A 24,542-nucleotide genomic window follows, 5' to 3' on the forward strand; every position below is an offset into this window, starting at 1 on the left:
CCTCGATTTTTTCTCCCTAAAGCTGAAGCCACCTGAGACTATATACAGCACCTTCGGTCGAGAATTGCTCGCTCTGTACCTCGCCATCAAGCACTCTCGCAATTTGCTTGAGGGCCGGGACTTTTACGTCATCACGGATCACAAGCCCTTGACGTTTGCCTTCCAAAGAAACCACAGCACCTACAGTGCACGCAAGATCCGCCAACTGTGTTTTATCTTCGAGTTTACAGTGGATCTCCGCCACGTCCATGCGCGGAGGATGCTACTGCTGATGCGCTTTCGCGTGTAAGTGTCATGGCGTCCGAATCGCCAGTGGACATGGAGGAGCTAGCGGCTGCACAGCGCAATGACCTAGAGCTGCAACGTCTTCGCTCCTCACCCACGTCCCTCTCCTTCGCCGAGTGTCCACTGCCGCTTTCCTCCCAGTTCATTACGTGTGAGACACCCGCTGGCGTCTCGCGCCCCTGCGTACCTTTGGCTTTCCGTCGCACCATTTTTGAAAAACTGCGCTGTCTGAGCCACCCTGGTATTCGTGCTACGCAGAAGCTGGTCACATCTCGTTTCATTTGGCCAAACATCAACGCCGGCGTCTGCCACTGGGCACGAACCTGCCTTCATTGCCAGCGCGTCAAAGTTCACCGACATTCAGTCACACCTGCCTCTCCTTTTTGGCCGCTCGACGCGCGGGATTTCCTACGTTCACATAGACATTGTTGGACTGCTCACGTTATCACGTTGGGCCTGTAATCTGCTCACGTGTGTGGAACGTTTCACCCGCTGGCCCGAGGCATTGCCAATTGCGGACACTACGGCCAAGACCATTGTTTCGGCCTTCATGGCCGTCTGGGTCTCTCGCTTCGGCTGCCCGTCTGTTGTCAGCACTGACTGTGGCCGCTAGTTTCAATCGGCCCTGTTTACTGCCCTTGCCAATATTCTGATCATTCGCCACATCCATACGATCGCCTACCATCCTTCGGCCAATGGCATAGTGGAACGTCTGCATCGGCAACTGAAGGCTGCCCTTACCACTTATCAGCCAAGGGAACGCTGGTCCAACCACCTTCCCCTCATCCTCTTAGGCATTCGCTCGGCACTGAAGGCTGATCTCGGCAGCTTTTCTGCTGAGCTAGTCTACGGCGTTCCCCTGCGTCTCCCTGGGGGATTCTTCTCATCTTCTTCCCCTCCGTTAATCCATGACGCTTCCACCTACATCCGAGACCTGCGCAACACATTTCGGCACATTACCCCTGTCATCCCTGCCGCCCGTCATCCTCAGTCCGTGTTCATCGGCCAAGACCTGGCCTCCTACGCCGATGCTTTCATCCGCCTTGACGACATCCGTCCGCCCATCACGCCCGCCTACGATGGACTGTTTCGTGTCCTCCATCGGGCGCAGAAGACGTTCACGTTAGATGTCAACGGCCGTGAAGACGTCGCGAAATCGGCCTACATTGACACTCCTCTGCCCGTCGTCCCTACACTCGCTCTCGCTTCAACTGCGCCGCCATTGTGCGAAGCTTCCTCCAAGCACATCCGCTGGGCGAATCCTGTGGTTTCGCTCTACGGGGGGGGGGGGGGGGGGGGGGGGGGGGAAGCCCTGTAGCGCCCCTCGCGCCGCGCTCGGCTCGCAGGCCATGGCACGCTGCGCCGGACAAGAAAGAGGAAGTTGGGCTAGGCCGCCGCTGCGTGAGCAGCGCAAGTAAACAGTTCGAATCTTAACGCTGTCGGAGCTGGTTCTTCGTCGCCTTCGCTCCGAGAAGCCTTTTCCTCATCTAGCACGCCCCGAAGTACATCGTCAACTGATGTTCTTTCGGTGCCAGAGTTATGCTCTCATGTTTACCACACTGCTCCCTCCCCACAAATACGGGAATTACAATCACGCTTCAAAAGGCTCGCAGAGTGTCTGTGCAGCGAGAGTTCTGGTCGTGGCCGTTGATAGGAAACAAACATCACGCGGTGACAACAGTTGGGAATGCGGTTCTATATGGTATGAAAAAATTGGCAGTGGCTTAGCTCGGCTATGCCAGGATATACGTAGCGAAAGCTAAGGCATAGCTTGGTTAATCTTTATTGCAAGTCCAAGTTAGTCTGCTTGTCTGGTCACGTGGTTCATCACGCGGTTGGTCACGTGGTGCGGTGCGACCACGGTGGGACTGCGAGCACCGCGAAGCTGCGAGTTCGTGTCCAACGTAACTTTCGCTACGAACTAGCACCAATAACTCTCTGAAACACGGGACTCAAACACCGAAGCGCAATCGGCTATCCAGTGTTTACTTTAAACAAACTATACCTTTCTGCCGCTCCCCAAGTTTTCCACAGCAAACTAAATCCTCCAGTACTCTGCTCTTTCCGCTAAGAGCACTGCATTGCTATAGCGACGGCAGAGCATCAAAACTTGCATTCAGGCTTGGGGCTTCAGTATCGGTAAATATGAAAGCTGTCGCAAAAGCATCGATTTTGCATTGGCCACGATCCAGAGCACACTTTGCATGGACATACTGAAAGCCTTTTCAAAAGTGATTGCAGTTTCGATATTTGTGCGGACGAAGCCGACGCGGCAAACAAGGAAGTACGCCATGGCACTAACGGAACATTGTGCGATGCTCGCTCTGCGGAGCAGAGGCACCGTGCGCATCCAACACCGGAGCGACGTGCGTGCCTCAAGCGGCGGCGAGTGCGTCCAGAGTAGGATGGCGACGGCATGCGGGGCAGTTAGTTGAGCAGCATCATGAGGCTCGTTGTCGAGTTTTTTCATGCATCTAATGATCCTAAAATGAATAATGCTGACTACTTTGTTGTTAATCACCGAGCACTTATCGAAATTCACTGGAGACCAAGTTCTACTGCTTCCACACCACTCGAAATTGAGAGCAGAAATGGCGCATTAAAACTTCAGAAGTAAGCTCTGGTTATATCTCGGTATGCGCGTTTCTTGCTGTCTTAAAAGAACTGTAAAAACGCTGTCTTCTTGTTACAAGTGCCCTTTGGAGGGGCACAGTATAATAAATCGCAATACTACCCTCACTGTCCCTTTGCCGCGTATCGTTTGCCATCGGCCTGTGGAAGACGGCGCCGCGCTACTTCACTCCCATCTTCAGTCACAAGTTCCCTCACATCGCGGACCTGGCCGAATTAAAAAAGGGCTTTGGTCAGAATTCCACTTCAAAAAAAAAACTTTTCGGGGCATTGACCGACCGAAACTCCGCTGCGTCTACAAACATAGAGATGAAATACAAAATTAACAGCGCACTTAATCACTGATTACTTGTGACAATGCAATCATAGCATACACTGAACTAACATTGCACATATTTCATTTCATAGTCGCCCGTGCATCTATTGCTTGACGGCTCGACTCCCGATGGATATCTGGCTCAAGTTGCAGCTAGCAGTTCTGTGCTAAATATCACGCAGATTCGAACTCAGTCAGTTCCGCACTTGTGCTACAATTTGAGGGCCTACAATCTTTGCGCTAGAAACCCTTCATTGGGTATATGGTACGTCTTTATTCGGGGCATATTTATACAGTTGTTAAACCTCTCTCCAAACCATTTCCAGTTCCAATGTTTCAATAATAATTGGTTTTTTGGGGAAATGAAATGGCGCAGTATCTGTCTCATATATCGTTGGACACGTGAACCGCGCCCTAAGGGAAGGGATAAAGGAGGGAGTGAAAGAAGAAAGGAAGAAAGAGGTGCCGTAGTGGAGGGCTCCGGAATAATTTCGACCACCTGGGGATTTAACGTGCACTGAAATCGCACAGCACACGGGCGCCCTAGCGTTTTTCCTCCATAAAAACGCAGCCGCCGCAGACGGGTTCGAACCCGGGTACTCCGGATCAGTAGTCGAGCGCCCTAACCACTGAGCCACCGCGGCGGGTCCCAATGTTTCAAAAATATTCTTTTTCACACCATGACAGATGACGTGGGATGACGACAACGGCGGACCCCGGGTTTTTGCCCTAAAAAGACTTTCAAGACTTCTTCTGTAGACAAGCCACCCTTGTCCTGTGCGATGTCAGCGAACATTTAGAACCCCCGGTTGGTCTAAATCAACCTGGAGCTCTTCACTGGGGCTCTTGTCGTAGCCCCGATAGGTCGCTTCGGGATATAGGATATAACCAGACATAAACGGTACATAGCCTACTCCTATATGCGTGCAGGAATTTACTGCTGAGCGCGAGGACGTGAGTTCGGTCGAGACTGCGGCAGCCACGTTTATATAGAGGCGAAAAGCAAGGCGTCGATATACTGTGCAATGTCATCATCATCATCATCATCATCATCAGCCCTACTACACCCACTGCAGGGCAAAGGCCTCTCCCATGTCTCTCCAATTAACCCTATCCTTTGCCAGCTGCATCCACCCTTTGCCTGCAAACTTCTTAATCTCATCCGCCCATCTAACCTTCTGCCGCCACCTGCTACGCTTACTTTCTCTTGGAACCCACTCCGTTACCCTTAAAGACCAGCGGTTATCTTGCCTTCGCATTACATGCCCTGCCCAAGCCCATTTCTTTCTCTTGATTTCGACTAGGATGTCATTAACCCGTGTTTGTTCCCTCACCCACTCTGCCCGCTTCCGATCTCTTAACGTTACACCTATCATTTTTCTTTCCATGGCTCGCTGCGTTGTCCTTAACCTAAGCTGAACTCTTTTCGTTAGCCTCCACGTTTCTGCCCCGTAGGTGAGTACCGGTAAGATTATGCTGTTGTACACTTTCCTCTTGAGGGAAATTGGTAAACTGCCACTCATGATCTGCGAGAATTTGCCATATGCGCTCCACCCCATTCTTATCCTTCTAGTTATCTCCCTCTCATGATCCGGATCAGCTGTCACTACCTGCCCTAAGTAGACGTATTCCGGCACAATTTCTAGGCTCTCGCTGCCAATTGTGAACTGTTGTTCCCTTGCTAGGCTGTTGAATATTACCTTGGTTTTCTGCATGTTAATTTTTAGACCCATCGATCTGCTCTGCCTGTCTAACTCGTTGATCATGATTTGCAGTTCACTTCCTGAGTGACTCAGCAAGGCAATGTCATCAGCAAATCTCAGATTATTTAGGTATTCTCCATTTATTCTTATTCCCAACTGTTCCCAATTGAGGCCTCGAAATACCTCCTGCAAACATGCGGTGAACAGCATTGGCGAGATCGTGTCTCCTTGCCTGACGCCCTTCCTTATTGGAATTTTATTGCTGACTTTATGGAGCACTATAGTAGCTGTGCAGTTGCTATATATATCTTCCAGTATTTTGACATAAGGCTCTTCTACCCCCTGATTACGCAATGCCTGTATGACTGCTGAGGTTTCCACCGAGTCGAATGCTTTCTCGTAATCAATGAAAGCTATATATAGAGGTTGGTTATATTCTGCGCATTTCTCTATCACCTGATTGATAGCGTGAATATGATCTATTGTAGAATATCCTTTACGAAAGCCTGCCTGATCATTTGGTTGATTAAAGTCTAACGTTGCCCTGACTCTATTAGCGATTACCTTAGTAAATACTTTGTAGGCAACGGATAGTAAGCTGATCGGCCTGTAATTTTTCAAGTCCTTGGCGTCTCCCTTCTTATGAATTAGGATAATGTTTGCATGTCAGTGCAATGTCAGTGCACGTTAATAAACGCCAGGGGGTGAAAATTAATCCGGAGCCCTCCACTACGGCGTCCATCATAGCCGACGTTCCTTTAGGATGTTAAACGTTGTTTACCATACCATGCCATGCTATGCCATGCCATACGGTCACGTAGTAGTGACGGCAGTCCAGGCAGTGAGGAAGACAGCCGAATTTTTAAAAGAAAACTGTTTATTGACCTGCCCTGCGCCCACAATGGACTGAATGTCTCGGCAGCGGCGAAAGCAAGAAGCAGCACCTGTTGACACACGCGTGTCACCAGCGAGCTAGGACGGCTAGATCGATGCTGACATGCACGGGAATACCTCATACCCATGTCACTACTTTAAAACGCATAAAATCAACTTAAATGTTTGAAATATTGAGTTATACTTTAAATGTTTGCAAGCCGCCGCGGTGGCCGAGTAGTTACGGCGCTCGGATGTTGGCCCAAAAGACGCGGGTTCGATCCCGGCCGCGGCGGTCGAATGTCGATGGAGGCGAAATTCTAGAGGCCCGTGCTACTGTGCGATGTCAGTGCACGTTAAAAAACCCCAGGTGGTCGAAATTTCCGGAGCCCTTCACTACGGCGTCTCTCATAGCCTGAGTCGCTTTGGGACGTTAAACCCCCATAAACCTTAAATATTTGCGTAAAGAATTAGATTTAATTGTTTTGTTGCTCTATTTAGTTGATTTTTTAAGAAACGCATTGGCATATATAGGAGGTTATGGGTTTGAGGGTACTTGAGGCGAAGCGGCTATAGATGGAGCCGGGATTCTCGCAGTCGATTTCTCGCGGCGGCATAAATGAATTTCGTCCGGACCTTCGGTTCGAAAGCAGAAGGCCAGAATGAGATTACGCGTCGGAACCTGAGGCTCAATTTCAATACGGTGGTGTTTTGGTATCTGGGAGTGGAGGTAAACGCTGAAAATCTATGTACAGTACTCACAGCGGCGCAACTGAATTTCTGAAGCAAGGCTGAATGGTGATCCAGTTGGTATGACATGTCGAAGAATAATTTTTACGAGCCGAAAAAAGATGAGGGTCACAAGGAGAACCTACACAGGACAAGGCTGGACTAACAACTGAGTCTTTATTGTGCACATTCCTTCGAGTAACCGTCACGCATGCGCCAAGCCAAAACAAACAACCTACGTTTAATCGCTTAAGAATTCAATTTCTTTCGTTGTCAGCCCAATCGACGGGGTACTGACGCAAGCTTCACCATGTTTAACTATAAGATAGGCCTCAAGAATTTCACGTGCTTTCGTTGTTTCTCCGTGGACTAAAATGATTACATGATTGAATTAAGAGGAACACTTCCCGGAGCATCTACTACAATGCAAGGCTTGATTACCATCTTCACTACTACCAATTTTTGTTCGGTGCTTGCTCAGCCTTTCATTAATACAATCACTAGTCTGTCCTATCTAACACTTTCCACATGTCAGCGGGATCTTATATACGACTTCTGTTTAGCACCTGGCAAACATTGTTCTATGCTTGGTACTGCAGTGGTCCTTCTTATCGTCAAGCATTATTCGTGCGCAGGGACCTGAAAGCTTAACAGAGGCAGAAAAAACCACGTTAACGCCTTGGCGCTTGGCGACTTTTTTCACATTGTGCGCCACTTTGTGCAGGTACGGCACCACTTGAACGTTCTTCGTTTCTTCTGCAGTAGCCTTATTTTCTATCTTGGCGCTGCCATTCAATTCCTTCAACACAGACTCAGCTCCTCCTCTCATGATTTCTGTTGGGAAGCCTGCACCAGAGATTCGATTAGCCTGCGTCATGACACTAGCTGAGACAGTGTGGCAGCAACTTCTTTTTACATCGCTTGAAAAATAAGCGTTAGCAATACTGCGCTTGACTAATTTAGAGTGGTTAAAGTCGTACGGCAAGAGTCCTTTTTGAGTTCTAGGTGAGTACATCCAGCACACATGGCTTTCTCCTGAGAAGGTTAGCAGCAAGTCTGGAATACGAATGGAGTTCTGTGCGGCTAGTTCGTGAGTGAATTTTAAATGTGGTGAACGCTACCTAAAGGTACTCATGATGTGTTCTACTAGCAGTCGGTAGGAGTCGTTAGGTTCGCAGTTTAAAAGCACTAGAAAAGCATCTACATATCTTACAGTTCGCACAACACGTACGTCGTCCAGAACTCTTAAAAACGAGCGGTGAAACTTAGCGAGGAGAATGTTACAAAGCACTGGGGCTACACTCGCTCCTAAACAAATCCCATTCTTTTGGATATAAAAACAGTTATTAAACTTCACAAGAGTCTAGGACAGGTAAAACTCATGGAGCTACATAAAATTCTCAATTTGAATCCCGCAACTACTTTGAACGGCCAAAACACCAGTCGTCAATAAGTTCTCTCACCACATGAAACAGATCGTCGTGAGGGATAGAGTAGAAGAGGTCTTCGATGTCCACTTAGAATGCCGAGTTAGTTCTTAACACTTCTTGCTGAAGTTCCTCAATGAGTGCTACAGAGTTCTCCATCCCGAAATGGTTGTCAGGTATAAGGCTACTCAGATGGCGTTGAAGGTAACCACCAACCACCTTTTGCCACGATTCCTCTTCTGTAATGATGGTCCTCGACGGTACCGACGGCTTAGTGTATTGGCTGAGAACATTTTCAGGGCATTCTCGGAGCATTTTTGTACTGATTTGAGCACATGGTATAAATTCAATACTTCAAGGAGCTTTTCTGCAGCGGATTTCACTTTTGTCGGCTTCTTCCGTGTGCGCGTAAAATGCTTTTCCATGGCTTCAGCGGCTTTTTGTTAAACCGTCCCATAGGCAGCACCACAAACCGACCTTCCTTGTCAGACTGTACTAGAGCCAACTTTGAGTCACGGAAAAACTTTACCATCTTTCGGAGGCATTGCTCCTTTCTTGACCCTACGCACATGACGCAGTCATCAAAACATGCGTTGAAATGTCTGGAATAATAAGATGGCCTAGGGAGTCTGAGTTTTATTTGGAAGTTTGGTAGTATGCCTTTAATGCTAAGAGAATAAAAATAGGGTGTTTCACAGTTGTCAATTAAGCTATGAAAACCAGGTAACCAGTGTTCATCAAGAAGGCATCATCTTGCTTGCACTCGCTGATGAGGCAGAAACTTTGAGGATGAAAAAGGGGGTGGAATTCGAATGGAGGACATTGCACTGAAGTATGGAAAGTAAAATGACGGGGTAACGGTAAACGGTATGATGAGATCCTAATCGGTCAGGGAACAAATAGGAGTTAAGGATACGCTAGCTGAAATCAAGGAAATGTGCACAGCATGTAATGTGGAGAAAATATAACTGATGGTCCATTATGCTAAAGGAATGTATTCCAAAGCAAAACACGCATAGCAGGAAGTCAGGTGGGATGATAAGATCAGGAAGATTGAAGGGATAAGGTGGCCACATCTAGAGCAAGAGGACTTGGTTAACAGGAGGGATATTGGAGAGGTATTCGTCTTGCAATGAATGGGGTTCTGCTAATGATATGATTTCAAATGCTTCCAATGATCAAAGTTGTATGCCTAGAGAAGACATGCTCTCTTGAGCTAGCTTTACTTTTTGACAAGGGAGACTCTGGAAAGCAGATGATTGCAAGCATCAGCATTTTAATGGCACAAATATAACATCTATCATAAACAAGCCAAATTCGACATTTAAAGGGCTACTGCATAGGTTTTAGAAATCGACGAGCTTAAAGAGGTCGAACGTATGAAGCTTGAAGGCAAAGAATGCGAATTCCGTTCGGGCTAGCATTCGAAATGCTGACGTAATCGCTGTCTAAAATCCCGACGGCCTTCAAGCTTCTCCGCAGCGCACAGCACGAAGCGGGGTCCCGTCATGACGTCATCAAAGCTACCGGTATATTTCCAACGCATAAACGCTTTCTTTCAATGAAAAAAATACGATTCCATCAAAGGCAAAGCCCTCCGAGAGTTGTTTGGTGGCATCCAACGAGGCATGGCAGGGTGCGGTCGACAACAGCGAAAATTTGAAATCCTACCTTCCGTGACCTCCCACCAAGCTTCTTTGCACTACTTTGGTGTTTGGTTTAGTTTATGGGGATTTAACGTCCTAAAGCGACTCAGGCTATGAGAGACGCCGTAGAGAAGGGCTCCGGAAATTTCGAACACCTGGGTTTCATTAACGTGCACTGACATCGCACGCTATACGGGCCTCTAGAATTTCGCCTCCATCGAAATTCGACCGCCGCGGCTGGAATCGAAACCGCGTCTTTCGGGCCAGCAGCCGAGCGCCATAACCGCTCAGCCACCGCGGCGGCTTACTTTGGCGTTTTGAGTAGAGGTCTAAAATTTAGTCGTCGATTATGTCCCTATTTTAAATGCTAGCACCAAAACTCTTGGCATCCTAATTACCTACAGCCAAAATAGATTCGAATCCTTGAATAGCGCAGAATTGTCAAAAAGTGGTGCTGTCGGCATTTAATACTATATATATATACATATATATATATATATATATATATATATATATATATATCTATATATGTATATATATATATATATATATATATATATATATATATATATATATATATATATGCGTGCGTGCGTGTGTGTGTGTGTGTGTGTGTGTGTGTGTGTGTGTGTGTGTGTGTGTGTGTGTGTGTGTGTGTGTGTGTGTGTGTGTGTGTGTGTGTGTGTGTGTGTGTGTGTGTGTGTGTGTGTGTGTGTGTGTGTGTGTGTGTGTGTGTGTGTGTGTGTGTGTGTGTGTGTGTGTGTGTGTGTGTGTGTGTGTGTGTGTGTGTGTGTGTGTGTGTGTGTGTGTGTGTGTGTTCGGATTCAGGTAGCGTGACTGGGCCGGAGAAGAGACGAGGACGATCGGAGGAAGAAAACTTGGAAAACTTTATACAAGGACTTTATGTACAAGTACGGGAAACGAGACTGCTTCTCAGTAAAGAGAGCTTCTTAGCAGTCGGGAGTCTTGGTATCTCTCAAGAAGGGGCTCTCTCCTGGTACCAAACCAGCAGCTCCTTAAATACTCTTCGTATCCCCCAGATCTCTAGCGGGGGAATACAGTTCGAAGAATGATGTCCAATCACACGATGGCACTGATGGTACCACCCACAGCAGGGCATTCCTGATTTTTCCTCGCAGCTCGGTCGAGGGAAAGGGAACAGGACCCGGTCACATTGTAGTCCACGCGCCCTCCAGGTGGGCACGCACGTGTGTCCGGACCACGCCCATGTTGACCCGGAAGGCGCCTGCATGACACAGGAATGCAGGCTGTCTCCCAGCAGGGGTTGAAAGATCTTGCACAGGTGACCGGAACGCGGAGGCTCTGTCGAAGGTGCGGCACTCGGGCAATTGTTCAACCCCAGCGTGACCGAAGGGGACCACACTGATACCGCACTTCCTCGTCAGAGGACCGGAACGAATACGCTTATGGTCGTCGCTGCTTCCGGCATTCCTGATCGAACACGTGGGGACGCTATTGTCTCTGCACCCGATCTTCCTGCAGCCACGTTTCTTCCAGAGGGCTCACCCACCCTCGCGGTGGTCCTCAGGAAATCCTCCCCATGCCCAACTTCGCCGAACTCCACGGCAGGAAGGAAGCGCGGGCACAACAGCACCCCCGCCGCCAGATATTGCGCCCGGAAGATGAACTGCTCGCACGTAGCTCGGCTGACTGGGCGTGCCAGGAACCAGATGCTCTCTGGGAGTCTTCTGATGACCTTCAGTGCCGAAGCTCGGCATCGCCTCCCCTCGTCAGATGGCCGTCTTGGGAAATTTTCTGCAATGCTAGCCAAAAGGGATCACAGATGCCAAACCACACCTGACAAAAGCAAGTGCCCTCAGAACACACTCATCCCGCCAGACCAAAACTCAGGGCCAAAACTGCACTCAGCAAAAAAACAACTAAAACTTGAAGAGATCAAATGTTTTGCTTGAATGAACACATGGTGTCTCCCAACGAGTACTTTTGACAGGGCACCGGTCCAAGGCGTGTGCTCCCGCTCGAGGCGCACTCGGAAGGCAAAAAAATTTCGCTAAATGAAATCAGGTTGGTGCTTAGAGGGCACGCGGTTCGGGAATAGGTGACTTGATTTGGCCGACGTGGCGGTCAATTTTTCCCGCCCCAATTCCTAGAGTCAAGGTACGTTACACCACTCGCTCCTACTTATACTTGGCCGAAATAAGGAAAACGTACTCCTAGGTATGTTACCTGATTATTAACAACATTGCTGCAAAAACGTGGGAGATATACGCGCTCTATTAGAAAGAGAATATGAAATAAACCTCCAAAACTACAAATTTGGGGGACATCCTCTTTTGGTAAAACCTCTACTAGCTAAAAGGCTCGTCTTAGCCCGTCGGCATTTCTGTGGAGCTTGCCTTTCTTGTAGCGAACCTCGAAGCTGTGGTGCTGGAGTGCCAGGCTCCACCTCAGTAGACGACCATTTTTGGGCGACATATTGTGCAGCCAAGTCAAAGGACAATGGTCCGTTCCTACTGTGAAACGGGACCCGGAGACGTAGCATGCAAGTTTGTCTATCGCCCAAACGAGGCATGCGCATTCTTTTCCAGGCGTGCTATACGCCTCTCCCCGCGTGCTGAGCTTGCGGCTCAAGTATAGGACTGCCCGTGTGTGCTTGCCATCGCTTTCCTGGCAAAGAATAGCGCCTTCCCCCGGTCGCTCGCATCACATTGTCTGATAAATGGTTTCGAGAAATCTGGCGCAGCCAGTTTTGGGCGCTCGCTTAGGGCCGTTTTCAGACTCTGAAATGCCTTCTCTTTCTTTTGGTCCCAAGAAAGATTGGCAGGCTCACTTTTTCTCACCGCGTCGGTCAGGGGGCTGGCTAAATCAGAGTAGCCCTTTACGTAATGGTGATAATAGCCTGCTAGGCAAAGAAAAGCCGTGAGTTCCGGTTTTGTGGTTGGGCGACGGTACTCCACCACGGCAGCCACTTTAAGTACTGCAGGTCTGCGTTGGCCTCGTCCAACCACGTGCCCAAGATAGTTCACTTCGGCGCACCCCAGGTGGCATTATCCAGCCCTTACCGTTAAACCGGCCTCAAGGAGTCGGCTCAACACAATACGCAGGCGTTCAATGTGCTCCTCCCAGTTTTGTGAGAAAACGGCCACGTCGTCAAGGTAGGGGAGAGCGAAATGTGCAAGTCCCCGCACCACTTGGTTCATTAACTTTGAAAAACAGTAGGGAGCATTTTTCAAGCCGAAGCTCAACATTACAGGGCGAAATTTGCGCGCGGGTGACACGAATGCTGCGTACCTGCTGGCGCGCTCAGTGAGTGGAACCTGCCAGTAACCACGAACTTAATCCAGTGTGGATATATATTCTGATTTAGCGACTGTTTCAACCCTCTCCTCGATGTTCGGAATACGGTAGGTCTGGTCCACTGTGATTGAATTCAGTCTCCGGTAGCCCACGCAAGGTCTCGGATCCTTGTCTGGAACCTGTACAATAATGATTGGTGGCGTATAGTCACTTTCGCAGGACACTATGACGTTAATTCGCACATACGGTGGATCTACGTCTCTATGATTTCTTTTTGTCTTGGAGAGACACGGTACGGATTGCTCCTGATCGGCTGTTCGCTGGACAGCTGAATGTCGTGTTCGACAAGGGTTGTTTTTCCTGGCTTGTTTAAAAACACCGCCTCAATGTCGCGGACGACGTTTTTCATGTCTCCTCTTTGACTTTCCGTCAAACGCGGCTCTCTGTCGATTGGATTTAGCAGCTCATTCGCTGCCTGCTCGTCCTCATGTATGACATAAGCTATGTCTGAGATCTCTTCCTTTGGCATGTTCAGCACCATGTTACCCATGGCCTGACGCTGCACGTAAGGTTTCATCAAATTACTGTGGATGATCCGATTATGTTTGTTCTTAAATTTGACCTCATAGTTGGGGTCCGAAAGCTTGGACACCACCTTAACTGGCCCTTCGCATTGCATCTCCAGCTTGTTCCTTTTTGACGTACGCAGCAACATCGATCTGGTCGCCAGGTTGAAAGGTGCGCTTGCGTGCCGATTTGTCGTAGTACACTTTAGACAGTGACTGCGCTGCTCTGACATTTGCTTCCACGAGGTCTCTGGTTTTCGCAAGTCTTTCCAGTAGCTTCAGGACGTATTCCACTACACAGGGATCCTCTACGTAACCCTCCCATGACTCCCTTAGCATGCGCAGTGGGGTCCTCAAGTCACGCCCGTTGACTAGTTCAGCGGGGCTAAATCCTGTGCTTTCGTGGGGGACGGATCTCATTTCAAAGAGTGCTGCTGGAATGCAGCCTTCCCAGTCTCCTTTATGCTCAAAACACAGAGACCTAAGTATCCGCTTTAGCACTGAGTGCATACACTCGACTGGATTTGACTGAGGGTGGTGAATGGAACTGCGGATTATTTTAATCCCACACCGTTCAAAGAACAATGTTGTCAAGCAGCTTGTGAACACGCTCCCGCTTTCGCTTTGTATCTCTACAGGGAACCCCACGCGAGAGAATATTGACAAAAGGGGGTCTACAGCACATGCGGAACTTATCTCCTTCAAGGAAATGGCCTCGGGAAATTTTGTTGCCACGCACAGTGTGGTCAAAATGTAGCGACAGCCAGAGTTGGACGCTGGCAGTGGGCCGACAGTATCTATTACAAGACGCCGAAAGAGCTCTGTAATTATGGGAACTAATGTCATGGGTGCTTTCCATTTATCCGTCGGCTTACCGACCCAATGGCAGGTGTCGCAAGATCTAACAAACTGTTCCACATCTTTCCAGCAGCGAGGTCAGTAATATTCGAGGGCTAATCTAGCTTTTGTTTTCTTTATTCGCAGGTGGCCCGCCCATGCATTTTCGTGTGCGAGCTCTAGAAGCAGCCGCCGGTACTTCTCAGGCACTAGGAGTTGCTCATATGCGCGTCCCTTTGAGTCGCAGTATTTCCTGTACTGAAGGCCTGATTTCTCATGAAAGCTGATCTTCTTTCTGGTGACTCCCTCGCTCACCTTATTGCTTAGAGCTCTTAATGATGGGTCGCTTTTCTGCTCTGCAATAAGTGCTTTCCTATCAACCTTAGTCAACTCCTCCCAACAAGTCTAAGCAGGTGTTAATGTCGAACCCTTCGCGTTGGTTCCTGTTGCCCCATTCTCTACGGAATCGGCAGTTCCTTGGATTTTATGAGCTACCGCTGCTTCGGGAACACCTTCATGGTCATGCTCATGCGGTTTAGACGGATTAGTTTTTCTGCAAGTATCTCTGGGCTGGTTGGGAGAGTAGTTCGGTGCCTGCTCATTTATCGGAGCGCAGTCGAGTTTCTTTGCGAGCTCTCGCGCTCAAGAGCGTGTTAGCGCCATGCAAGCCAAGCCCAAGGTGAGAGACCTTTCTCTTTCAGCAGTTGCTCGGATTTGTTCGAAAACAGGTAGGGCAAGTGTGGCGGCAAGTTTGCGCTAACTGCCGCTTCTGTGTCTAGCCTGCCAAAAGTCTCCTGTAGGGTCAACTTCGCTATAGGCAAGCGTGCACTCTGTTCTTCGGCGACCTGCTTAATCCAGGCGCATTCGCCGGTGTAGTCCGCGGAGGAAACACAGGACGGGTGAGCAATATCCATGGTAGCCGCTGAATCCCGCAGTGCACTGAATTTCTTGCTATTTATAACCACGTCCTGCATTTATGGCTCCAGCAATTTAAGGTTTTCCTCCAACTCTCGCATGCACGCGAACGCCATCTTTTGCTGTTTGCAGTTAACTGAGGTGTGACCCTCCTTGTGGCAATTATAGCAGACAATGGGCTTTCGCGCTTCAAACGCGCGAGCTCCAGGTGCCTGCTGTTTCGGCGAATCGGCATATTTGGGTGACTCCATCTTGTTTTCGCTACCTCCTCCTTTTGATCCCGCTTCCTCTGTTCGGCGATCTCGGCGTGCTGGTGGCACCCTTCGGTCGGGGATCCTCTTTAAATAGGTTTCTCCCTTTCCTAGCCTGTATTCGTACCCTGCCTTGCTTTGGAGGTTTAGGCGAACGTAATACGTAATAATACGATGGAGGGGACATCGTGCTAGAAAAACTAGCCGCCCTGTATACGCAATGCCTTATGACCTCGACTGTACCAGAAGCTAGGAAGAATGCAAACATTATCTTAATTCATAAGAAGGGAGACGCCAAGGACTTGAAAAATTACAGGCCGATCAGCTTACTATCCGTTGCCTACAAAGTATTTACTAAGGTAATCGCTAATAGAGTCAGGGCAACTTTAGACTTTAATCAACCAAATGATCAGGCAGGCTTTCGTAAAGGATATTCTACAATAGATCATATTCACACCATCAATCAGGTGATAGAGAAATGCGCAGAATATAACCAACCTCTATATATAGCTTTCATTGATTACGAGAAAGCATTCGACTCAGTGGAAACCTCAGCAGTCATACAGGCATTGCGTAATCAGGGGGTAGAAGAGCCTTATGTCAAAATACTGGAAGATATATATAGCAACTGCACAGCTACTATAGTCCTCCATAAATTCAGCAATAAAATTCCAATAAGGAAGGGCGTCAGGCAAGGAGACACGATCTCGCCAATGCTGTTCACCGCATGTTTGCAGGAGATATTTCGAGGCCTGAATTGGGAACAGTTGGGAATAAGAATAAATGGAGAATACCTAAATAATCTGAGATTTGCTGATGACATTGCCTTGCTGAGTCACTCAGGAGGTGAACTGCAAATCATGATCAACGAGTTAGACAGGCAGAGCAGATCGATGGGTCTAAAAATTAACATGCAGAAAACCAAGGTAATGTTCAACAGCCTAGCAAGGGAACAACAGTTCACAATTGGCAGCGAGAGCCTAGAAATTGTGCCGGAATACGTCTACTTAGGGCAGGTAGTGACAGCTGATCCGGATCATGAGAGGGAGATAACTAGAAGGATAAGAATGGGGTGGAGCGCATATGGCAAATTCTCGCAGATCATGAGTGGCAGTTTACCAATTTCCCTCAATAGGAAAGTGTACAACAGCATAATCTTACCGGTACTCACCTACGGGGCAGAAACGTGGAGGCTAACGAAAAGAGTTCAGCTTAAGTTAAGGACAGCGCAGCGAGCCATGGAAAGAAAAATGATAGGTGTAACGTTAAGAGATCGGAAGCGGGCAGAGTGGGTGAGGGAACAAACACGGGTTAATGACATCCTAGTCGAAATCAAGAGAAAGAAATGGGCTTGGGCAGGGCATGTAATGCGAAGGCAAGATAACCGCTGGTATTTAAGGGTAACGGAGTGGGTTCCAAGAGAAAGTAAGCGTAGCAGGGGGCGGCAGAAAGTTAGATGGGCGGATGAGATTAAGAAGTTTGCAGGCAAAGGGTGGATGCAGCTGGCAAAGGATAGGGTTAATTGGAGAGACATGGGAGAGGCCTTTGCCCTGCAGTGGGTGGAGTAGGGCTGATGATGATGATGATGATGATGAATACTCGTCTGCGAGCTGTGCTGCTCTGTCTAGGTCTATATCTGTTAGCCTATCTTGCAGCCATATCCTCAGATCTTCTGGAATCGCGCTATAGTACTGCTCTAGTGCGATGCACTCCAGTACCTTGTCATGACTCCCGTGCACCTCAGCGATCTTAAGCCACTCGTTTAAGTTGACTTTAAGCCGGTACGCGAAGTCAGTATGTGACTCTACGCCTTTCTTTGCCTGCCTGAATCGCTACCTAAAGGCTTCAGCAGAAAGCCGATACTTTCTAAGCAGTGCGCTTTTTACCTTCTCGTAGTAATCACACTATTCCAGTGAGAGGCGACCCACCACTTCGGCTGCCTCGCACGGAAGGAGAGGAAGTAACTTCTCCGACCAAGCGCTCCTGTCAATGTGCACCTTCCCGCATGCACGTTCGAAATTTACCAAAAAGAGTGCAATATCGCCTCCCACACGGTATGGTGAGACGAGGTCCTGCAATCTCTGCCTCCCTTGCTCCTCTACCGAAGCTACAGGCCTAAGACGCGCCATATTGCCTCCGTTCGACGCGATTTCGACCTCCTTCATTTTTCGAGCATGTTCACGGACTTCCAGTCTCTCTTGAGCCAACCGAAGCTCTTCTTTTTTTTCTGTCCGCACAACTCCCGTCTTTTCTGCTCTTCTTTGCGTCCAACAATCGTTTCCCAAGCCTCGTCGACCTCCTCAGTAGTCACCTAGCTCCTCCTGCCGCATAACCTCGAGAATTTTTTTTTCGCAGAACGTAGCGAAATCCCCAGCTCCTGGCAAATTTCGAGCAGCTTATGCACTTTTAACTTCTCCATCATGAGTTCCACCATGCGTTAGCAAGCCCACTAAAACAAAAGCCCTAGCTTGAAGTGGACAAACGTTTCCCTTAAACAATTTCCCAGCCTACAGGAATCCGCACCTAGCATCTGCCTGTGCTAGTACGGTCTGGTGAAATGAACGGAAAACATTGGGCACTCACCCAACCAAGGTATAGCTGACGCCCGTCAGTCCCGTAGCGTCCGAGGTCCGTTGGAGCCGGTAACTTCACGTGGACGTCCCACAGCTGCCATCCAGTTAGGATTCAGGTAGCGTGGCAGGGCCGGAGAAAAGACGAGGACGATCGGAGGAAGAGAACTTGGAAAACTTTATACAAGGACTATTACATTATGTACAAGTACAGGCAACGAGAGTGCTTCTCAGTAAAGACAGCTTCTTAGCAGTCAGGAGTCTCTCGAATCTCTCAAGAAGTAACAGTAGCTTGGTTTGGGCTAGTTGGTAACAGTTCTTAGAAAACATAGCGCAAAAAGGACACGGACGACACAGAAGTGGACAGGACAGGACTAGCGCCTGTCCTGTCCACTTCTGTGTCGTCCGTGTCCTTTTTGCGCTATGTTTTCTAAGAACTCTCAAGAAGGGGCTCTCTCCTGGTACGAAACCAGCAGCTCCTTAAATACTCTTCGTATTCCCCAGATCCCTAGCTGGGGAATACAGTTCGATGAATAATGTCCAATCACACAATGGCACTGATGGTATCACTCACGGCAGGGCGGTCCTGATGTTCTCTCGCAGCTCGGTCGAGGGAAAAGGAACAGGACCCGGTCACGTTGTCGTCCACGCGCCCTCCAGGTGGGCACGCACGTGTGTCCGGACCGCGCCCATGTTGACCCGGAAGGCGCCTGCATGAAACAGGAATGCAGGCTGTCTCCCAGCAGGGGTTGAAAGATCATGTGCTGGTGACCGGAACGCGGAGGCTGTGTCGAAGGTGCGGCATTCGGGCAATTGTTCAACCCCAGCGTGAGTGAAGGGGACCAAACTGATACCGCACTTCGTCGTCTGAGGACCGGAACGAATACGCTTATGGTCGTCGCTGCTTCGAGCATTCCTGATCGAACACGTGGGGACGCTATTGTCTCTGCACCCGATGTTCCTGATGCCACGTTTCTTCCAGAGGGCTCACCCACCCTCGCGGCGGTCCTCAGGGAATCCTCCCCATGCCAGGAAGGAAGCGCGGGCACAACAGAGAGTGAGTGAGTGAGTGAGTGAGTGAGTGAGTGAGTGAGTGAGTGAGTGAGTGAGTGAGTGAGTGAGTGAGTGAGTGAGTGAGCGAGCGAGCGAGCGAGCGAGCGAGCGAGCGTGCGTGCGTGCGTGCGCGCGTGCGTGCGTGTGTGTGTGTGTGTGTGTGTGTGTGTGTGTGTGTGTGTGTGTGTGTGTGTGTGTGTGTGTGTGTGTGTGTGTGTGTGTGTGTGTGTGTGTGTGTGTGCGCGTGTGTGTGTGTGTGTGTGTGTGTGTGTGTGTGTGTGTGTGTGTGTGTGTGTGTGTGTGTGTGTGTGCGTGTGTGTGTGTGTGTGTGTGTGTGTGTGTGTGTGTGTGTGTGTGTGTGTGTGTGTGTGTGTGTGTGTGTCAAGCACAGTTATGAGTGTACTCTAAACACAATGTGAATTCTACGCTTATAAATTATTCTATATATTTCTTTGTTTGGTCAGCCTGTCAGAATGCTTTAAAATTTCGTATGAATCATACCAGAGCTCTGTATAGGTCTGATGAAAGTCAGTATTGGCAGCATGTGCTGTATTAGTTGATAAGACTACTAAGCCATCTGTATCAGGCGTGTTGCGTTACGGTAGGACAATTAACCCGAGTTAGACTTCGTTACATATCACAATGATATGGGGAGGGCATCAGCAAGTGCAAGCAGTAAAAGAAAAAAATTACAGAGCACGAAGCAGAAGAGAGAAACAAAAGTGTCAGATGCGACCACCTATGGTAAACGTTCACGAATGTTCATTAAAACGCATAGCACGCTTCCCTACCAAAGGACACGTGCAAACCGTAATTCACGGATCAAATGTTAAAACTGGGAAAATACAAAGGCGCTTACAGTAAATATTCTTATATATATTGTTCACAGACTAGATTTTTGTGCTGAAAAACCTATTGAATTTAGTTTATTAATCATGGAACTGCTTTACGTATCATTTGTATGCCAATTTCTGTAAGTTTGAAGCGAAGGTACCAGTATACTTGTTTTCAAAATTTATATATGGTGTCGAGGTTGGCTTCAGAACGACAGTTGAAAGATATATGGTCACGGTGAGAAAATTAGTTTTTTCTATATTTGATTCCTCTGTTATATATAAGGTAAACCAACATTAGCTATGTAATGTACAGCTTACTACTGCAGCATGTAAATTTTATTTTGGGTAGGTTAGCTTGAATATTACTCCCCAAGGCAAAGGAACAGTAGTTTTCCTGTCTGAAAACATTGAAAAAAGGGCCACAACCAGGTTTTATCGCACAAAGCAGATTTAATTTTTTGGAGAGTGGAATCAATCACCGGCCTGCTGAAGAAATTTTCTGGTCAGACTCTTTTCCAAGTCATTTAGCGACCTATAAAAGCTGAGAACAAGGCCTGTGAAAAGCTGGTGCCCACCCAGCAGCACTGGGTATTGAACCCAGCACCGTCCGCATGCAAGGCGCATACTCAAATTTCTAGGCTACTGCCTGACAATTACTAGGTAGTCTTACAATTTTATCTGCTAGGGCAATTGGTAACCCAAGCAATGTCTATTCCTGTGTTCGTTCCTTCGCGCCATTCAGCTTTATGAAGAGCCAACTAGCCCAACAGCAAGCACTTCTGCAACGCGTTTCTTTTACTCTGGGCTCTTCTATGTGTTCACCTCTCTTACATACGCATGTGATCTCTTGCACGAACCTTATCGCAGTTTCCACTTGTGATGCCAGGATCTTTACCTACTGCATAAAGCATCGGATCATTTTACCTGAGCATCACGGCATCTTGGGTGGTGTGCAACCTTCGTGGGGCCAAGCCCGAAGGACCTATAATATCTTTATGTCAGAAAGGTGGAGACAAATTCGTGTTTTGCAAGACTGGTTGCTTGTCCTAGTGCAAGACGCCCGGAACCATCAAGGCACCGAGGAAAAGATACAGGCTTTCAAAAAACAAGCGCATATCATAACGGAGTTCCTCTGGCAGCAGGCAAGACACCTTCCCAAGAGGCAGGCGCCCTTTCTGTCTCTGTGTCTTCCTGTGTTTGTTCCTTTGCGCCATTCAACTTCATGATGAACCTACTAGCCCAACAGCAAGTATTTCTGCAACACATTTCACCTTTTGTCAAAGATATGTAGACATGCAGATGTTGTGGCAGTAGTGGCGGTGTTTTAAGGGGCAGGCAAGATTGGCCTGGAGTTGAAAATTGCAGAATTGGCGCATCTGTATGGAAAAGTCTACAAACAAAATATACTTCAAGCCCTGCTGTATCATAGAAAGAACTATGAGATTACGCTTGTGTAAATGTCAAGAACAGCCCTGTCACATTACATTATTATTTACTTCTCTTCCTCTGAAATCAAATACTCATTGATACATTAGAAATGACACAGAGCATTTCAAGTGCTGCATGGGACCCTTGTTTTGCGGAAAGGGAATTCACGACACTATTGTTCATCTTTAGGAAGTATGTAACGAAACAAGTGAGAAATTAACATGATAACGTAAGAGCTTTTTCACAACTGAGTTTTGTTATTGAAAAATACAGTTTTGCACATCAAGAACAGAGCAAGACAATAATAAGAAAGCAAGAAGTACAACGAAGCTAAAAATGCATAATATACTTATAAAATTAAAATTACAGAAGTCAAGATCATTAAAAATGAGAAAAAACCCTTGCTCATGCCGTAGATGCAAGGTAGTTGGGCTCTTTGCGGCACCATTTAATGAAGGGCTGAACGATAGAAATGACAGAACTTCCATGCTATATAGAAGGCTTCGATTTCAAAGCCGCACTAATTACTGTCTATATGAAATGCTTGCCGCTAAGAAAATTGGTTGAAAATTTACATTTTGGCAATACACTGACATGAAAGTGATGGCCTGAAAGCTGGCAGTGATCTATGATGTTCTCTTACTTTCACATTAAAGCAATGCCATGTATGACTAAAATTACGTTCACCACATTTCAAGGGTATATGATATATGGCTGCAATTTGCAAGGCACAAGCTTGTGCTCGGGCTTAATTTTGCATTCTTTGCTGTTTTTTTCTTTCTGCATTATTAGTTGTGATCTCGCAAGTCTACAGGCCGTAGAAAGCTTAATCGAGAAAGATAACAGTGCGTCCACATATACCATCTTGTCACATTACTATTGGAATCTGAAACCTGGCATAAATATTGCATAAAGACATGTTTCATGCTGTCAAGTAGCCACGTTGTCATGTAGACGAGCGCCCTTTATGTGTTGTGTTAGGTTTTACAAGTGACTGTGGCTATTATGTGCCAAACACGAAGCTAGAAGTCTGTTTCTTTATATAATTGAAGAAAAGTTCCCAATTTATTTTTGTTTAAAAGATTTGCTTCCTTTAAAAACCTAAAAATGCAGAACAAATCAACAAGACTGCCTTCGCCTAAAAGCAATGCTGGATGAAACGGTACGTGTTCATTGAAAAACATAGCAAACTGTTTTTTCCCTAGTGTTCCCAGTTTCTCGCACGAAAATGTAAGATGGTTTACTGTTAGCTTATTGCCGTATGATTCACATAGAGGTTTGTCTTGTTTAGTCAGTATGAATTTATGAGTAACTGCGTGTGTCCCCATTACGAAGCCGGCAGAAAATCATTTCCTTGAAACGTTGCTGGTGTGTGCAAGACCTCCATTCACCTAAACTGTCTTTAGCAAGTGTAGTTCGTTATTTTACTGTTACAAGTGCACTGCCATTTTTTTTCCTAATTTACGGTGTACTAAAATCATGCGGTCCTTAAAAGGCATATTTACTTTTTTCATCTGCAATTACCACAAGCTTGAGCAGCGCACAAGTCTGCTCTCTTGTCTTTTATTCCCACATTACTCGGGACTCAACAAAGTGTTATAATTTGTCCTTGAGCTGTGGCCTTGTAATGTTGTGTAGGATGTTACCAAGCAGCGAAGTGATGGCATTTCTAGAGTGAAGAGCTGTAAGTGCCGTTAGCGAGTCTGTAAATAAAACTGTTGTAGAGATTCTCGTTTACTGTTTTTCCATGGTGACACAGATGGCGTACCATTCAACAGTGAAGGCGGATGCACACTGCGGAAGTCGTACTGTTTCCTCCCAGTTCCCACGTACCACTGTGCCTCCAACATAATTAAACATCTCTTTTCAACCATCAGTATTAAAATCCATGAAGCCACCATATTTCTCTTCGAGTAGAAGGAATTCTGGCATGATATGTTGTCGTATAGTTTGTTTTTTGCAGAACTTTGTAAGCGTGAAATCGCAGATGCAAAAAAAATGTTCTACTGAGGTAGTGGATCTCTTACGGTGTACTAAAATCATGCGGTCCATAAAAGGCATATTTACTTTTTTCATCTGCAATTACCACAAGCTTGAGCAGCGCACAAGTCTGCTCTCTTGTCTTTTATTCCCACATTACTCGGGACTCAACAAAGTGTTATAATTTGTCCTTGAGCTGTGGCCTTGTATTATTGTGTAGGATGTTACCAAGCAGCGAAGTGATGGCATTTCTAGAGTGAAGAGCTGTAAGTGCCGTTAGCGAGCCTGTAAATAAAACTGTTGTAGAGATTCTCGTTTACTGTTTTTTTCCATGGTGACACAGATGGCGTACCATTCAACAGTCAAGGCGGATGCACGCTGCAGAAGTCGTACTGTTTCCTCCCAGTTCCCACGTACCACTGTGCCTCCAACATAATTAAAGATCTCTTTTCAACCATCAGTATTAAAACCCATGAAGCCACCATATTTCTCTTGGAGTAGAAGGAATTCTGGCATGATATGTTGTCGTAGAGTTTGTTTTTTGCAGAACTTTGTAAGCGTGAAATCACAGATGCAAAAAAAATGTTCTATTGAGGTAGTGGATCTCTTTGCACAGTGTCTGATAATGTGTCTAGTAGGCTTAGATTCTGGCACATCTCTTTATGCTGCAAGAGCAATTGCCTGGTAGCTCAAGCTTTGTTGTGTAATATTATTCTAGAAGGACACTTCGTTACTGCTGGTTATAGCATATGTGTTTTGGTAGCGTCCTCACTTTGAGGCTGTATGCACAAAGGAGAGCGGTTCTTCTGATTTCAAGCTGGGGTTCAATTGTTTCTACATAGAGGCTGAATATGGTAAATGTTTTGTATGCAATGGAAGAAAGGTGCAAGCCAGAGTTTTGTACTGCATCCAATTTTTTTAGGTATGGTGGTCTTGCTGAACCATGCATAATGTAGTGTGGAACCCGTACAAGCAATTCGAAATTAACATGTTAGAAGCAGTCCAAAAGAAAGCTGTGCGTTTTATATGTCATCGTTATGATCGCGATTTCTCACCCTCTTCTACACTTCTCTCATTGAATTTAACCACGCTGTCTGTCCGTCGCCACAATGAATCATTAAAATTCTTACATCGTGTCGTCAATTCCTCAGTAAGGCTGTCAGCTAACCACTACATTAACTTTGCACCATTATCATCTACAAGAAGTCATCACGAGC

General features: G+C 47.2%; 1 protein-coding gene across 1 annotated transcript; it reads left to right on the forward strand.

Moving 5' to 3' along the window:
* The first annotated feature begins 294 nt into the window (after positions 1–294).
* Positions 295–7,277, forward strand: LOC144102581 (uncharacterized). The gene is made up of 3 exons (XM_077635814.1): positions 295–436; positions 1,080–1,509; positions 7,262–7,277. The coding sequence occupies exons 1-3, from the start codon at positions 295–297 to the stop codon at positions 7,275–7,277; spliced, it is 588 nt and encodes a 195-aa protein (XP_077491940.1).
* Positions 7,278–24,542: the final 17,265 nt, after the last annotated feature.

The sequence above is a fragment of the Amblyomma americanum genome, chromosome 8 (genome assembly GCF_052857255.1).
Source record: "Amblyomma americanum isolate KBUSLIRL-KWMA chromosome 8, ASM5285725v1, whole genome shotgun sequence".
In the NCBI taxonomy this organism is placed as follows: domain Eukaryota; kingdom Metazoa; phylum Arthropoda; class Arachnida; order Ixodida; family Ixodidae; genus Amblyomma; species Amblyomma americanum.

Coding starts and splice junctions, on each gene's coding strand:
- LOC144102581 (XM_077635814.1), top strand. CDS start 295: ATGGCGTCCGAATCGCCAGTGGACATGGAGGAGCTAGCGGCTGCACAG. Junction 437..1,079: donor TTCCTCCCAGTTCATTACGT/GTGAGACACCCG, acceptor TCATCCTCTTAG/GCATTCGCTCGGCACTGAAG.